Here is a 17,775-nt window from a genome sequence, read left to right on the forward strand (position 1 = left end):
CTGGTCATTTTATATCAAGACAATTAAATAGAGGCAGTTGAACAGAAAAAAAGTTCCTAGGCGTAAGCAGACAAGTCCTAGGGATTGATCTCCAGAGCCCACAAAGTACATACACATATAAGTATATAATAAGTATATACTAAAGTATATACCAGAGGTCTTGAATGCTCGACCTAAAAAGGAGTGCAGCACAGATGTTGAATCTGCAAGTCATTTTTAAATTATAGATTCTCATTAATATTTTAAAATGACCACCACAGATAGAAATAGACAATAGGCACTAAACGGATAGGTGTCATTTGCACGCAGTTATTTCAAGTAACAAGTGCACTTGCACAAACTAAAGCAATCAGAGCTATTCTGGCCAGGTCCCACGACCTTCTATTCGATTACTAGAACCCTATGCACCCCAAACATACTCTGATGCCTTGATGCTTTCCCTGCACTTGTAGCTAGGCCTCTTCTCAACAAATGCATCACCAACCAGACTCGAAGAAGGCCGTATTACTGCAGTATGGAGAGACATGAATACAGCTCTCACTTAATGCACCTCAATTCTGAGCCGCAATACACCTAAATGCTCATAAAGCAGATGATGCCTCCCAATGAACCAGTCCTCTTCTACACAGCTCTTCTAATCTTCTCAAATGCCCTATGTTAAAGTTGAGAGGCCTAGAGGAGGGCTCCATACAGGGTAGCACCTGCATGATTCTTCTAGTTCAAGTCAAACTTTGACACAATTTGGTCAGCTTACAACCTCAAGTGAATTAATGCCCGTACCCTAAAACACATTACAATAGCTCATCAGTCCCTCAGGTAAACTTGGGTTAAGTGATACAATTAGGAGCCCAGCTTGCGGCCTGCAAGTAGGTAAACAAAGTCAAGATCAGAATGGAGAAGAGTAACATAAAATCAGAGTAATCTGTAAAATAACTATTTTTTACAGCTGCAGCCATTCTACCTGAAGGATCCCAGCACATCAGCCATGTTGAAATTCTCCAGAGTTTCCATAACCCGCTCACAACCATCTGAGCCTAGGGCATTCCCTGCAGAAGAAAAGATCAGGTAACTTGTCACGATCATTAAGTTGAGAAGTTTTTAACAGACATTATAACAGTCACAGGCACCTTGAGCTATTCCCCAGTGTTAAGAAATATGTGTTTTGGCACTCAACATCATTAGCATTTAGGATTTTTCTTTCATGCGCCAATTGTGAGCTATTATATTCTGCGGTTTCCTTGTTAAACAGTAACCAATCTCTCTCTTATTAGAGATCAACATACTCCTCCAAAGGACCAAAAAAGGCAGTAAAGTGTTGGGCTCATAAACCACAAAAGGATTTTGAAAAACAGTTCAAGACTTGGCCTCCAAACTCTAATCTTGAATTGTGTTGTTTTAATTAAGAGTGTCATATCATTGGCCTCTTACGGTGTTCAGACACCCTGAAGGGCATGCTTCATACAGGATGCAGGTTTTAGTTAAACAATGATGAGCTCCTGGATTGTGAAGAGCAGTATTGACACTACAAATAGGTAAAAATTAAAAAAAGGAGCAGTGATCTAATCAAGAACAAAGGTGCGAATGCATAAAGGTGTTCGCAGCGTCTTGTGTCTAGGTCTTCTGATCATTTAGGTGCGCCCTTTGACCCAGTAGGTAAGTAATGATTTACTATGCAAAATGAATAAAAACTTTGCATATACATTCTCAGCATTGATTTAGAATGAAAACATTTTAAAAAACATAAAAAGGTGTTTGTCTCAATTCAGTGCAGTAAGTGCAGAGTGCATGAGTAGACTTATCTGGCGTGCTTGTACTTGAGCTTCTGATCGTGAGCATATTGGGTTCCTTGTGTTCCTCGAGTTAGTTATGTTACTTTGATTAACCCCGAGAGGCGTGGGGTCCTAAAACAAATGGGGAGGGGGGGGGGGGGGTCGGGATGTGAGGAATTGATAACAGTACCACAGCGTGAACCCCCTCGATACCTACAGGGTTACCTCGTTTGACAAAGTCTGGACGCAAGACGTCCTCCATCACCCAGTCATGACAGTGGGAACTGGTCTTTTGTAGGGAACTGGGATTTTGTTGCAGTAACTTCCTCCCCCCACCCCCACCCCTCCACACACCCACACTTTTTGCCCTCTTATTAGCTACTAGATGCGGGTTTTCGACTGAGTGCACCGAGGCCTGCCAACAAGGCCCTAGTACCAGTGCTCCTTCCCTAAAACAAGGTAATGTCCAATTGTGTTGCAATTGGCTAAGGACTTCAGCACACCTGTCAGTCCCTAGCAAATGGTACTCCAGGTACCTAAGGCAAGAGTACTAAAGAGGATCACTAAGGGCTGCAGCATATCTTATGCCACCCTAAGGGACCCACATACAAATTCCACAAAGGCTGCCATTGCAGGCTGTATGGCATGGTGCAAAACATGAGTGGAAACCCGACATGACACACTCCTGTGTGTCATGCCAAAGTCCCTGCATCTAATATATGTAAGTCACCGCACAACAGGCCTTTGAGCCCTAAGGCAGGGTGCATTATATTTTATATGAGAACATATCTGCAGGAGCAGATGTGCTCCTGTAATGTCTAGCTCTATTACTAGATATTGCAAGTGACCAGGGAAAACCATTTTAAGACCATGTGCTGGACACTGGTGAAAACAAGTTCTCCAGCTACATAATGACTTCACAAACATAAGGTGTTTGGTATCAAACAACTCGTTTTAATAAACAGACACTGATTTCAGAGATAGATATATTATTACAAGCACTCAAAGGGTACTTTAGAGGTACCCCCTAAAACCTACCAGCTCTCTAGTGTCCAGCCTTCTGCCACAGACGAGTTTATGACCCCCAGGGGTGAGAGCATTTGCTCTCAGGAGGTCAGGAACCATGCCTGCTCCTGAGAGAAAGGGGTGTTATCACCTCCTCCTCCAGGAAGGCTATAAAAATTAGCATTCCAAAGCAGTGGGCTTCAAAGAGCCCATTGCCTTTTGGTATGCAAGTCTGGCTTGTCTCACAGGAGAGGATGCTGACCATCCTGCCCCGAGCTATCTGGCGCCAGGACAGGTGGGAAAATTAGCTATGCAGGAGGCGTGTTGCACTGCCAGGCTGGGGACACCTCTAGGGTGACTGAGTCTGGTGTGAATACAACTTTAGAAATGCCACCATATTGTGTGTGGTGGAATTAGGAATTCTGGGACAGGGTGATTCCCATTCCCCACAATAAGTGGTAATCAAGGGGGTGTAGTGACCCCTGGGGTAAGTACCCCATTGGCTACCACCACTCATTAACATTAATTCCCCTAAATTGAGTATTCAGGGGACCTCCTGATACTAGTTCTGGAAAAAGACTGCTGACCCAAGAACCAAAGAGCACGACTGACTTGGCGCCAACCCTGCCAGCCTGTCCACCGGACCCCACCTTTGTGAAGCAACTTATTTGTCCTGTCGCTGTACCGACCTCAAGAAACCCAGAGGGCTTCCAGTGCTGTGCAAATTGCCAAAGGAACTCCCTTGGACTAGAGGAGCTACTTCCCTGCAGCTTCAGGCATCAAAGAAGCAAGACCCAGTACACCGGCCTACCACCTACGGGTACTATTGATGCAGCAACCATCCAGGAAGAGGCACCAGTGCTCCTATAGGTCAGATCAGTCCTCCTTCCAAGTGTGGGGACGCAGGACAGACTGGAGCAGCACAGTACCAATCCCTGGGATATCAGACCCCTTGAAGCAGTTAAGGCTTGTTGTGCCCAGCCCGAAACCCAATGGCGAGGAAGAACGACCCGCATGTCGAGGGACATCAGGTACAGTGAGGCCCATATTGATAGTGGCCCAGCTGTCCTGTTTGCCCCTCTTCTGAAATACAAAGACCCACACAAGAGTCTGTGACTGCCGCCATCCGACGCTTTAAAGCACCTATACAACCACGCTCCAGAGCCAGAGTCCAAGGGAGGTGATGGTGCCAAAAGGGTCCCCAGACCCACAAGAGGTAAGCCCACGTTTGGGTTTGCCCAGACTGGATTTCCAGTTGCCGCCTGCAGCCTATTTCTGCAGGCCTCCTCCAACCGTGACAAACTCCTGCACCGAAATCCAACCCATAAGACACCACTGCACCCAAGCCCCACAGCCAGAGGAGAAGTGGACCAAAGGTGTCCCTGCATGCCCAAGGATCTCAAGGGTCGAGCCTCTGTGTAGGTTCCCCTGGATTGGTGCCCCAGTCCCTACTTGCAGCCTCTTTGTAACTGGACCGTTCTCCCATTGAAGTGAATTGGATACCCGACGCCATGACACCTCTGCACCTGGACGCCCCAGAGTTCCGCAAGGTGACGCCATGACACCTCTGCACCCAGACGCCCCAGAGCTCCGCAAGGTGACCTGTTGGTGTGGCCTTGTACCTTGTCCCCATACTCAGCACATGTCCAGAACATCAGTCATGTAACTCGATGTAAGTGCCCGAATACAATGCGTGTTTTTCCTCCATAGGATAACATTGCCGGCCCAGAAAAACGCACTAAGTGTCAATTTCTGAAAACTGTAAAAATTCACAAGTCGAAAAGTACTTATCCCATTTCGATGATCATCGTATGTACATTTATATAAAAGTATGTGTTACTTTTGTACATTGGTGCTTAGAACTACCCTTGATAAGCCCAACTGTTTGCCCATACTACCACAAAAGAGAGCATTTGGGGTGTCATTTGTGCCTCTGTAATTCCTTTGGGGTTTGCATGGACTCTCTAAACAGTGCACCTCATTTTGGTGCTCTACATAGAGATCCAGCTTCATACAAAGGTTTTTGTTGTTGATCCGAGGACATGACTAAGATGTTGGCAGGGAGTATTCAGAGGTTTCCAACCTGCTCTGCTGCCCCTTTGCGCCATGTCCTACGGGACTGCTGATTGGGTCCCAGATGGAGAGGGGGTGCAAAGGGGTAAGCTAAAGTGAGATTGTGCGACCCCGGAGGACAGAAGAAATGATTAACTATGTGACTGGTTTGATCTCGAGGCTGGTATGTCCCCCCTTTCCTTGAAGAGGCAAAGTTGGGTGGTGGGTATTTTTATTCAGTCCAATTAGATGCCTTCTTCAGGGCTCCTTCGAACCCCTGGAAATATTTCACTGTTCAGGAGATTAAATGTGGCTCAGCTGAATTAAGGCAGACAAGCATTGCTTGTCTACAGAAGAGCACCCTGGACTGATTCCAGAGAAGAAGCAGCCAACATCGACGGAGGCTTAGAGTGGACTTAAAAAGGCATATAATGTGAACCGCACCATCTTTTGGGTGGCCGCACAGCCTACAACCTTTCCTTCTGTCCTCAACCAGGGGGTGGAGTGCGAGTTTGAAGGCAAGATCCCTAGTTAGTATTTCAAATATTGGCCTTTTATCCTGCTACTGAAAACTTATTTCAAATATTGCTGTGGCTTCAAGGATATATAGCGGTTTAATACCATCCAGGTGTGATAACGTTTCTCCAGAGGTTCTCCGTTATCTACAGATGATAATATTTTGGAAGTTTTGTTGACAGCTCTTTTGATGGTTCATAGCTTGTTGCTGCAGTCAATTATTCTGCTAAACTGAATAAATTAATTGTTGCATTAAGATACTCTCTGGCAGATGAGAGATCTATTGATTATTTTCAACTATGCATTGTGATTTATGGTGTTCTCCTCAGCAGATTTAAATCTGAAGCAGATATAGGCAAATGCAGCTCACCTGGCAAACATCTGCTTAACTAAACCAAACTCCAGCCTGATCTGTGCAGGTGATGTGTTGCTGGGGAGTTGGAAAATTAGCCTATATATTCTCGCAATAATGGTATCCAGGTCATTTGAATTTCTGCCCAGTAAGGCTTCACTTCTGTAAGCCAGGGTAGGCCCCACCTTGGCCCTGGTAGTTTCTAAAATGGGGCTAGGAGAAATACTATTTAGATTTCTGAATAGGGTCCTTAGCTCGCTGCCAGGGCAATCCCCTTTCTTTGGATTTCCTCCTTCTGGGTTGTGAAAAATCATTGTTGACACATAACAGACGGAGGAATTTATATTCACTAGTTTCGTCAACCTTTATGGAGCCAAGAAACCAACAAGCCTTTCCATTGGTACTTCTGCAGCAGTTCATGATTTTTGTCTCCTCAGTGTTTATTGTCAGGCCATTCATGGTGGAGTATACTTGGATGGCATTCAGAAGACGCTGCAAAAGCAACCTTTGTTCAACAGATCAACACCGGATCATCCATGTTGAGAAGGATTTAAGAGCGGTATGGAGCCGAACTTTGGGTCTTGGGAGTCGAATAAGGTCAGAGCAGGGTGTAGATCTGCCAGAAATAGATTAAAAAAAATGTAGGGGGCAGAACACACTCCTGTTGAAGTCTGCAGAATGTTGGAATGGTCCTAGATAGGTTGGCTTCGCTTCCCAACTGAAGTCTGACCCAGGTATTAGAGTACAGATGTTTCATTGCTCTTAAGAGTACCAGGTGTGCAAGCCCCCTTCTTAGTGTCCTTCAGAGCCTGCTTCCATTTACCCAGTCTAAAATGGTTTTATAGTCGAAAAGTAGTCAAACAGCAGTGACCAGGCCATGATATTTGCAGAAGTCCCAGTTATTTTTATTTTGAACGCTTCTAGACTGAAATCATCCAAAAATATGACCTGCAGTATCACCTGCAATAAAGTAGACTTCAAGATGGTGCCTGGGCAGGTGACATGTTGCAGAACCATTGACACTCAGGGATTCCCCTTGACGAGTTTGAAAAGTTCAAAAACAGCGCTTCTCTAAATTGTCTCTGGAACACAGACGTCCTAAAGGCAGGCGCGGCAAGTCCATTTGGACGGAGGAGCCATGCCCCTCCACCGTTTGCCCCGTACGAACAGTGTCTGTCAGGTTGAACAATAATCAGTCTGACAGACACTGTTTACTTTCAGTTCAGGCAGCCAGGAGCCAGACATGCACATTTAGCGCGGGCTCAAGGCTGCCTGAACTGAACTTTGCTGGGCTGAGAAAGTCACAGCTCCTGTGGGGGTGACGTTCTAAGCTCAGCAAAGGTTCCTGAGGCACTCCCCTCAGTGACAAGGGGTAGTGTCACTGATTGCCTCGCGCCTGGGCACTTCAGTTTTAACCCCTGAAGCGCCCAGGGTCGAGAGTCAATCAGTGACATTTCACCACACAGTGGGGTGCGAAGGGGTACCCTACCTAGTAGTATCACTGACCCCCAACCCACTCTGTGATGACGTTGGGACTGCTGCCTTCCCTCATTGGCTGACCTTAGGACTTGCCAGCCAGCCAGCTCTGCTCTGCCTTAGCAGTTCTAGATGACTTGGGACTGCTGCCTTCCCTCACTGGCAGCCAATGAGGGAAGGCAGCAGTCCCAAGCCTTCTAGAACCGCTGAGGCAGCGCAGAGCTGGCTGTAGGTAAAAGTGTGTCTTGTTTTCTTTTTAAATTGTTTGGTGCGTGCATGTATGAATGTATTAATTTTAGGGAAAGAGTGTTGTGAATGAAAGAGAGAGAGAGAGAGAGAGAGAGAGAGAGAGAGAGAGAGAGAGAGAGAGAGAGAGAGAGAGAGAGTGTGTGAGAGTGTGTGAGTGTGAGAGAGAGAGAGAGAGTGTGTGTGTGAGAGAGTGAGTGTGTGAGAGAGTGTGAGAGAGAGAGAGAGAGTGTGTGTGTGTGAGAGAGAGAGTGTGAGAGAGAGAGAGACAGGGAGAGAGTGTGAGAGAGGGAGAGTGTGTGAGAGAGTGTGTGAGAGAGAGAGTGTGAGAGTGTGTGTGAGAGAGAGAGAGTGTGAGAGAGAGAGACAGAGAGAGAGTGTGAGAGAGGGAGAGTGTGTGAGAGAGTGTGTGAGAGAGAGAGTGTGAGAGTGTGTGTGTGAGAGTGTGAGTGTGTGTGTGAGAGAGAGAGTGTGTGTGTGTGTGAGAGAGAGTGTGTGTGTGTGTGTGTGAGAGAGAGAGTGTGAGAGAGTGAGAGAGAGTGTGAGAGAGTGTGTGTGTGTGTGTGAGAGTGTGTGTGTGGGAGAGAGAGTGTGTGTGTGGGAGAGAGAGTGTGTGTGTGGGAGAGAGAGAGTGTGTGTGTGAGAGAGAGAGAGTGTGTGTGTGTGAGAGAGAGAGTGTGTGTGTGTGAGCGAGAGAGAGAGTGTGTGTGTGTGAGAGAGAGTGTGTGAGAAAGAGTGTGTGAGAGAGTGTGTGAGAGAGAGTGTGCGTGTGTGTGAGAGAGAGCGAGAGAGAGAGAGTGTGTGAGTGAGAGAGAGTGTGAGAGAGAGAGTGTGAGAGAGGGAGAGTGTGTGAGAGAGAGTGTGTGTGTGAGAGAGAGTGTGTGTGTGAGAGAGAGAGTGTGTGTGAGAGAGAGTGTGAGAGAGTGTGTGAGAGAGAGTGTGTGTGAGAGTGTGTGTGTGTGTGAGAGAGTGTGAGAGAGTTTGTGTGTGAGAGTGTGTGAGAGAGTGTATGAGAGAGAGTGTGAGAAAGAGAGTGTGTGCGAGAGAGAGAGTGTGTGCGAGAGAGAGAGTGTGTGCGAGAGAGTGTGTGTGAGAGAGAGTGTGAGAGAGAGAGAGAGAGTGTGAGAGAGTGTGTGTGAGAGTGTGTGTGAGAGAGAGAGAGAGAGTGTGTGTGTGTGAGAGAGAAAGAGAGAGAGTGTGAGTGTGAGTGTGTGTGAGAGAGTGAGAGAGTGAGTGAGAGTGTGAGTGTGAGTGTGTGTATGCATAGCTGTGAGTTGTGCATGTGTGCGTGTGTCCTCCGCCCACCCTCGCTCCAAAACTTACCAGCCACCCCTGACTAAAGGGAGCTTAAGTAAATAAGAAATGGCAGAAAATGTTCTAGTGAAGTATGAGGCAAAAACGAGGCAGTTAATAAAGCTGGTTCTGTAAAACAGGCTCATTAGTTCAGTCATGTTGTTAACAAAGTAAAAAAATAAATAAATAAAAGGCACGTGATTAGGTAAATGATCCTGCACATCATTTGCTAAAACGAAAGGGACAGCCATCAGAATACAAAGACTTGAAAGACTACTAAAATCTCAAGAAAGGGCAACAGCAGTGGATGTTTGAAACAGAACATATTAAAAAAAATACGCTAATGAAATGTGGTCATCTCTTTGTACTACTGATAGTTCAGTTCATCTCATTTCCACACCTCCAAACATGCCCCAGCTGAAGCTTTTAAGCAGGCAGTTACATAAAGCATGCGATGCTGATGCAGCTGGCCTTCCACGCTATGTGCTAGTTCAAACAGAGAAGAGGGTTTCAGTCCCAAAGGATTAGACGCAGCATAGGTGGATATCACTCACCATTCAAATCTAGTTTCTCCAATTCAGACTTGTCCTCCAAAGCCTGGGCGACAGCAAGTGCAGCTTCCTGCCTGATCTCACAGAATGATAGGTTCAGCTCCTGGGGAAGAGACAGAAGGCAGAGGGATAAATAACTTGAGTCTACCGCCCCCCCCTACTGACTTTACTAAGTTCTATTTCCCTAAAGATCACCAAAAATGTAGGCTGTTCCTATCAGAAGAAATCAAAATATATTCTCAGTTTTTCATAAAGAATCTAAAGGGAAATTGCTGAAAGCCAAAGCTGTGTGATGACCGAACCTCAGCACGTCCAAATCTAAGATTACCCATAAAAACCATGCCCATCTGCTCCTTTTTGATCTTTGAAATCACTCTCCATTTGCCAGAAATGTCATCCATGCTGACAGTTGATACATTAACAAGCTGTCAAAAAATGAGCAACGTTGTGATTCAAGAAATAAAAATGAAAAGAGGAACTCTAGAGAAATATGACATACATGGCTACTGTACAAATATAAATAAAGATGGAGCAGGATGTGCTCTATTTGGTGAGGGCTGCAAGAACAAGGAGCAGTGGAGAGGCAGCAAGGAGAAAAGAAAGAGGAAGTCCAACAAAACATTAAGTCAGGCGTGGAGGAGGCGCAAATAGGGTATAAAATGAAAGAACGGAATATAAGCTCGAAAAGGATGAGGACAGAGTAATCGGGCTAGGACCAAAGTTAAGGGAAAAGCACTCTGTTTCCCTCCCTGCAGCCACCCACTAAAATGCCCTACCAGTGGACGGGTCGATGGCATCCCTGCTACCAAAAAAACAATGAAACCATCAGTGCTAGCCCTTACGTCCTGCACATTTAACTTAAGTGTTGCATTTTGAATCAACCAGATACACACGGGGTGGGGGGACGGGGCAAATAGGCGGGCGAGGGTAGAAATAAAAATAAAAAACCACCAGTAAGGTATTTGTGCGCCTGTACGCACAGGTCACTGCATCCTCACCCAAGTTAGAAACATACATCTGGGACCAGGCCACATGTTGAGAAGGGATGAAGAGAAAGATTAGCCAATAGAAGAGAAATGAGTCTCCTCTTCCACCACTTACAGCCTTCTCATTCCCCACTCATTGACAGCAGAACTTAGAGCCTAGACTGGAGAGGAACAAACCGTATTGGCCCAGGCAAGCCTTGAAGGAAACATGCTGCTGAAAGCAGAACGGGTGAATTTTATAGCAAGACCTGGAGCCCCTTATTTGCGTCCTTACTTAAAGGACATCAGCAAGACTAATATGCATGGTTAACAAGTTAATCAATGAAACATAGAACTGAAGGCATCAGCCATTAAATTATACAGAAAAGAAAAACACACTTAGGAAAAAAAACAGGATGTATGCTAGATGCTTTAGATAAATATGCCACAAAGAATAACAACCAGAGGAGTCAGGTGGCTCGCTCCGACATAAACTACAAAGCCTTAAATGGAAAAGTCACATGTGGTCCAAGTTGGGAATGAACTGAAAACAAGACTCTACAGACCACAGGGAAGCAATATAAAACCCTGACCAAAACAAAAAGGATACCTTGTGCAGATGGAAAGAAAAATGTCAACATACAACAGCCATATTCGTTTTAACAAGGTACCACCAGAGGAGCAGACTCAAAGTCACATCTTTGGTTATTTCTTGATTTGCACCATAACACATAAAACGAAGAAGAAACAGTGATAGGCAAACAGAAGTTGGGATTTCGAGCACATTTGCTTTCAACAACCCTATGCCAGAGTATGACACGGTCTGTGGACACGGCCACTAACTGCAGTCCACTTACGACAGCCAATATCATACTCCTCTGGAAAGAACTTACAATCCATAGGCCTCGCACAGAACTGTTTTGTTCTATGGTGGCAGAGTAAACACACCTTCAGTTTGTGGAGCCCATCCTTCAGCGCACCAGCAATGGCCAAAGCCCCTTTGGAGCGCACCAAGCAGTCTCCAAAGTTTATCACCTCAACCTGGCGGAGGGTCCTTAAGGCCTGGAAAAAATGCAGGAAGATAGGTTAGAGGAGGGGGGGAGAGCAATGGGGGCAAAGATTAGCAATTGCTACACTAGAAAGAGACAACAGCAGCTTGATCCCAGGCAACGTTACAATTACCATAAAGACTAGTAATGTAGTCTGAAGACAATAACAGGACAATGGTAGAAAAAACAAGCATTTGCAATGCAACAGGTCTCGTATTTGTGAGAGTTTAAGCTATTGGCATTGTAAATGACAATACTTTTTATTTATCTATTTTGATTGTGAACAGATAAATAAAAAGCATTGTCATTTAGAATGCCAATAGCTCAAACTCTCGCAAATGCGAGACCTATTTCATTTTAAAGAAGCGGCCGCCATTGTCCCGGGCTGCTTGGAAGTGAAAGCGCAAATGGCGTGCTGAATCTTGCAGGAAAGCATGTTGTGTCTGCAGTTGGAGAAACTAATTAAAGGAAATAGTGCTTACAGACTAAATAAGATGTAAGCCACATCATTTACCTTTACTTGTCACACAAATTAGTCATTCCTGCCACGTAATTTGGTCCTCCCCTGCCGCAGGATTCTAGTGGCCCTAATTGAACATGAGCGTGTAAATGGAGTATAGGATACCGTGCGTGTAATAGCAGTATGACATCAATCGTGATTAAGGGTGGTTACTGGAGAGCAACAAAGAATGTTCCCAATTCAACTATGTACACCAAATGCACCTCACCCCACATTGCCTACACCATATTTTCGATGGGGCGTCCAAACAATGTTGGCAGTCGCTGGGTTCTACCACATGGTATTGTAATGTACAGTATAGAAAACCACTTGGGTGAAGGTAATGACAGCCATGTCAGAGCTAGCAGGCCCCCAAATACAGTGCACACTCAAGCCCTGTTTTCTAGGGCTTATGCCAAGTCTTAAAGATGACCTACTACTGAGCAGATTCGTGGACCTGGTGCTCATACTATTCAAAAGACACACAGTAATGTCATGTAAAGCGAGTGCAGTCCCTGACATGGGACTCTGGGCAAAACAGCTCTTGAAGTGGGCAAAGGCAGAAGTTGACACACTAACACTACTTAGACTGAAAAAGGGACGTGGACCCAAGGGGCTAATGTGGGATGTACACAGTGGGAAACTAGAAACCAACAAGCCGCATCCAGACACACCGACCTACCAGAGAAACTGCTATGTGCCAGACGTGCAGAGTAAGACTTTGTCCCCTGCGCACCCGTCAGCCGTTTTAAGCCTCATGCAGTTTCACTTTCTCAATGTGCATGCGCAGTTTTGTATAGAATTTACTTACGTACGTGACGTCTATCACTACTCACACGTGATAACTGAAAGTTAAATGCTTTTATCCAGGGCTTAGACCCACTGCAGGTCCCCAAGAGGCCGGGCCCTGGCGCTCCGAGAGGCCCCCTCCCGCCGGCAGTACAACTCGAGGAGCCCCCGTCCTGCGCGGCGGGCGGATGCGCGGAGGATAAATGGTGGCCCCGGTGGACAGCGGCGCCTTCCTGCTCCTCCTGCTGCTGGTGCTGACCCTGACCGAGCCGCTGCAACCAGGTGAGGATGGAGGGGCTGCTGAGAAACCCTGAAGTTGGGCTTTGGGGGGCACTGTGTGAAGGGTTGTATTACGACCTCCTCTCCATATTGTATCAGAAGGAGCAGATCGGAAGAGAGATGATAGAGTAGGAGCAGGGGCGGATCTGGATTCATTGCCTCTGGTTCAGGCTGAGAGGGGCTCATAAAACAAGCGAAATCGCGTCGCTCACCGGGGCTTGAAGACCTCAAGCTGAACGCGCGAGCACATTAAGACACAAACTGCATGAGCCTTGAGAAGACGGAAGGGGGACAGGAAATGTGCACATCGCAAGTTAACTAGAGCGTGTTCATGGGCGCGTTGACAATTCCAGTCGCCCCTGCACGTGTCCATCTCCTGTTTCCCTTCAGAAGCAAGTCAGTAACAATAGATCTCACTAGCGACAGCACTTTCGCGCTTGGTCGCCAGGCGAGACCTATAAACATAAGCAACATTTGCTAGCAATATCAAACCTAGGTGATATAGTGCAGGTGATGTAGAGAAATGGAAACCAGGTACAGCGCTTGCACAACACCAAGGTGGTATGGTACCCAATTTAACTGAACTCAATATTCCAACCTCGGAAAGATAAAGATGGTCGCAGTTTCCTGAGCATGAATTATTTGGCATAGCACTTGCAACCACCTCCACTGCTACTCTTAGGATCCAAACTTCTGACAGGAAGCTCATCACACTGCCAGTGAGCCCATAAAACATTTTCTTTAATACAGCTGACAATACATCGATAAACGTTAATCCTAAAACCACCTAAACCACTTTTTGGACAAACACCTACAAATGCCCCTAAATCCTGACCTGCAGCACATCACATTATTACATGGTTGAACTCCCAAAGCTTTGCAGATGCACCACAGAGCACCACTGCAACACCTTTTGAATTTGAGCAGGACTCACAAACAGATCTGGATATATCTCACTCTTTCCCAGCAGCCCCGTGTTACTTCAACTTAAGGTCCCACACAAGGCTATGCTGATGCATTGTACCATTGGCCAGTATCCCTTCGCTCTTTTCTAGCAATGGGACAGACAAGTGCTTACCTCTGCCATGGCGATGCCGCCCTTGTCCGTGAAGGTGTTGTCATTCAGGTTGATGACCCTCAGAAGTGGGTTGGAGCTGAAAGCTGAGGCAAGTGCAGTGATCCCGCTGTGGTTGATGCCATTCTGAGGCATGTGCACCTCCTGCAGAGTTCCAATGGCCTGGGTGCAGTGTAGGGAAGAAAGGAGACCATGTGATATGGCGAATTTCAGAAAACGTGCCCAAACAAGGGCCATCAGTAAGGATTCTGTTAACTATACAATGCTACACAAAATCAGACAGTATTACACAAAACACCTTCAAAAGGAGGGAAGTAGAACCCACTGCTCCTTGGACAATACAAATCTTTTTTACATACAAAAAATTGGAAAGGGTGTTCAGTTTAGGGGAAATAACTTACTTGCAGAAACTGCAAAAGCAAATATCTGGAAGAGTCAGTGATACAACAAAGCCAGGGATCTACAGGGATAAAGCAGCCAGATAACTGGTGTACTGTTGCATAACAAGTTGAGGGGTAAGGAGGGACTCAACTGGCAGGGAAGAGACGTCTAAATAACATTCAAAATCAAACCAGACTTGATTCCACTTTGAGAGGGAACATGGATTTCATTTAGAACTACAATGTATGAAATTGTCTCTCCCTAGTTACGCCCCATTCAAGTGGCAAAAGAAGTTGGAGGAAATAAGCATTGGAAACTCCAATCAATCTCAAGGTTGGGGATTATTAACAATTGAAATGCTGGGAAGCATTGGTAAAACGTAAATGGCAGGAAACAGAATACGATAAAAGAAAAACATTCATGACGATTAGTGCGGTGTCACTCTGCAGGCTTAAGTACATGCAAGATTACATATGCACAAGCACGAGTCACTGCAGAAACGTGTGCCCCTACTGATTGGCGCGAGCGAGGTTTTCCATTTTTTTTTTACTGATCAAAAAGGGCAGATGTCACTTGGGAGGGTACTTTTTTTCACCTGCTACTTTAAAAAAAGCAGCTGGGCAGCAAACGATAGCAAATGATATCGAGAGATTAGGGAGCAATAAATGACCAGGTGGAAGAGAGGCAAAGGAAGTCAGGCAGAGGGACCAATCTGCAGTGGGAGAATGACTTGGGGAAGGGAAGAAGGGCATGTATTCAAATAAATCTATAAAGGTGGAAGCAATGGATAGAGTTGGCATTTGGGAGCAAAAAGGCGGGCATAGGGGGTGGCACAAAAAGCAGCACGGAAAGGAAAGCACAAGTGGGGGCGATTGAGTAACACTGAGCTCTTTCAGAAGGGGTGAGGTTTTTGTGGTACGGGAGCTACACATGAGGGTACAGATCCTGAAAACATATGCACTCTCAGAGTGCTGAAACACAACTAACAAAGTTGTTCTCTAAATGGGCAGCAGAGTGTTACCTTGAAGACATTGTGGGGTGCTCAACTTCAGCAGACAAATGGCTACCTGTAGTCCTGCTTCTGTCTTAGGTATCTTCACTGAACCTATAAATGAACAATTCCCCGCTGCGTGAATGCATTCTGAACACCTATCATCCAGTAGATCACTCATTGTGAGGGAGCGAAGAGTTAGGTATTACTGAATCTAGCAACACAGTCTCAGAAATCATAATTCAGCAACATTTTCTGAATTTTTAAACTGCTCAATAAATAAACACCTTCTCAAAGCTCTCCTACATCACCTATAACAAAACCGGATACCGAACACATCTAGTCAAGGAAGAAAAAAAAGCCTGACCGGTTTACAGCTGCAGGAAATAAGCAATGCACTCTTCTCCCTTTAAGAATACAGATTCATTGATGGTTAGTGCTGGCAGTCTACTCAGTGCGTTCTCTGTTCTTTTTAGGTCTCGACCTGCCAATGCGCTTGCGCATTTGCAGCTGTCGAGACATATAGAGCTGCATCAGGAAAGCTTACCTAGAGGGCTTTGGCAGGCGGATTACGCACAGTGGATGTGCTCCGTGTGTGCGCTTGCCATTTGCTCCCCGAGAGACTTCAAAGCTGCCACTCCCCCGCCCGCCGCATCAGACTTCAAAGAAAGGCTGCCGCTCCCCCAGCCGCCGCATCAGTCTTCAAAGGAATGCTCCCCCGCCACAGCAATGCAGAGAGCTTGTTTCCCTAGCAGCCTCTACCCCTTTTCACCTTCAGCTCTCCCCTCTCCAGACATGATCTACTATTCTTCTCTTAAACCACTCTCCGACCTCTCTATCTCTTAGAGGCAGCCTCCACCCTAGTCACCTCCAAAGCACTTGCCCCTGCTTCCTGTTCCTTGTTTTGTGAAGAGCTTGGTTCCGTCGCAGAGCTCTCCCTGCAGCTTGCAGAAATACTGCCTGTTGCACCCGCCCGGCCCGTCCTACTCCCATTCCTTTTTTCTCTCCCAGCAGCGTATTATTTGACCCTCTGATAGCGCCCCTGCTTCTCCACGACCCCCACTGCTCCGGGTCTCTGCAGGCCATAGTCGGCCGAGAGCTTGTTTTGCCTTTTCTTTACCCACTATCTCTTGTCTGCCCCCGTACTCCCAGTCTTCGTTTCTTTTCCCTTCTTATTTTTTCCCTTATTTTAACATTTAGCACTTGCCCCTGCTTCGTGTTCCTTGTTCATTATTTCCTCTTGGAGAGGCGTTAGTCGTGCTTCTAAGCAGCTGGTAACACACTACTATTACACTGAGACGGATGGAGGGCTGAGTCAGAAACTCTGGGATTGAAACCGTTGATTTTGCAGGTTACATCATTGATACAGCAATACGTCAACCCACTGAGTTGCCTGTCCAGTTTCCACTCAGATCCACTAACCTTTCAGGAGCCATCGAGCCCACAGCATACATGTCACACAACTGGCTCTGCCCCAGCCCGGCTAGCCATTCAGATGCATGGACTTTCATCCTATCTCCAGATGTTCCCCTAGACTAGTCGCTGGCACGGGAACTCCTCATTTCAGCAGCCTTTCCGTAAACATGCAAGCCTTGAATTTGTCAGCTGCCACAACCTCTCCCGAGACCGCCACGTGGTTGTGTAGATGCACAGCCTGCAATCAGCCAGGTCGCTTCACAGACCGAAGAAGAATCCGTAAGATTAGCATCTGTTCTATTGTACTGTTTTTTTTCAAAATGCTCAAAAATCTTAGGCGTTCCGTGTAACACTATTGCGTGTTTAGTTTGCAAAAGAATCCGTGGAAATCGCAACTAGACGTAAATAACGGCCTCCTATTGGAAGATGCAAATCCTACATAACAAGAACGTAATACGAAGTGTGTTACAGTTGGCAAAAGGGTTCAGAACATTACACGTGTCCCCTTTGTATTCAGATCATGGGCTTGACGGTCGCGGGTTTGAATGCCAGTATCACCCACTCTCTCTGCCGACTTCCGTAAATGACTTGCCTTTAAATATGGAAATAATAGCGCACTGTTTGCAGCACATACGCCGCACTGTTTGCAGCACATACGGAATAGTGCTCGGAACTGCTGTATGTAGCGCTATAAAAGACAAGTTATTGTTCAGACTGGTAGTGAACCATTCCATTCGCCGGAACGAGACCTACGCGTCAATATATCTCACGTTGCCAGGGAAGTTTCTAGGCACTAAGCATAGTGGATAAATGAAAACATCTGTATAGTGCCCTGAGAGGAAACGATCCCTATGTTCTATTCATTGGAGCGACTGCGGGTTAATGGGTGTGACGTCAAATACGGCACTCAGTTCATTTAGACATGTTGGCGCCAAAAGCTTTGTGAACTAGCGCCTCGGGAATACTGCAATCTAGCGCTCAACACGGCCGGACAGCTGTTTTACATCCTCTCGAGCACAGACACTATGCACGAACACACGGGCAACCCTGACACCCAAAAGCTCACTTACG

General features: G+C 46.3%; 1 protein-coding gene across 1 annotated transcript in view; it reads right to left on the reverse strand.

Annotated features, from left to right (window-relative positions):
* Nucleotides 1-17,775, reverse strand: part of RANGAP1 (Ran GTPase activating protein 1) — a 430,024-nt gene that overhangs the window by 267,446 nt on the left and 144,803 nt on the right. The window contains exons 7-10 of the mRNA XM_078683025.1: nucleotides 13,920-14,078; nucleotides 11,174-11,287; nucleotides 9,264-9,363; nucleotides 962-1,046 (exon numbers count right to left, since the gene is read on the reverse strand). Coding sequence (XP_078539151.1) covers nucleotides 962-1,046; nucleotides 9,264-9,363; nucleotides 11,174-11,287; nucleotides 13,920-14,078 — 458 coding nt within the window. The remainder of the gene's footprint in view (nucleotides 1-961; nucleotides 1,047-9,263; nucleotides 9,364-11,173; nucleotides 11,288-13,919; nucleotides 14,079-17,775) is intronic.

The sequence above is a fragment of the Lissotriton helveticus genome, chromosome 1_1 (genome assembly GCF_964261635.1).
Source record: "Lissotriton helveticus chromosome 1_1, aLisHel1.1, whole genome shotgun sequence".
Taxonomy (NCBI): Eukaryota; Metazoa; Chordata; class Amphibia; order Caudata; family Salamandridae; genus Lissotriton; species Lissotriton helveticus.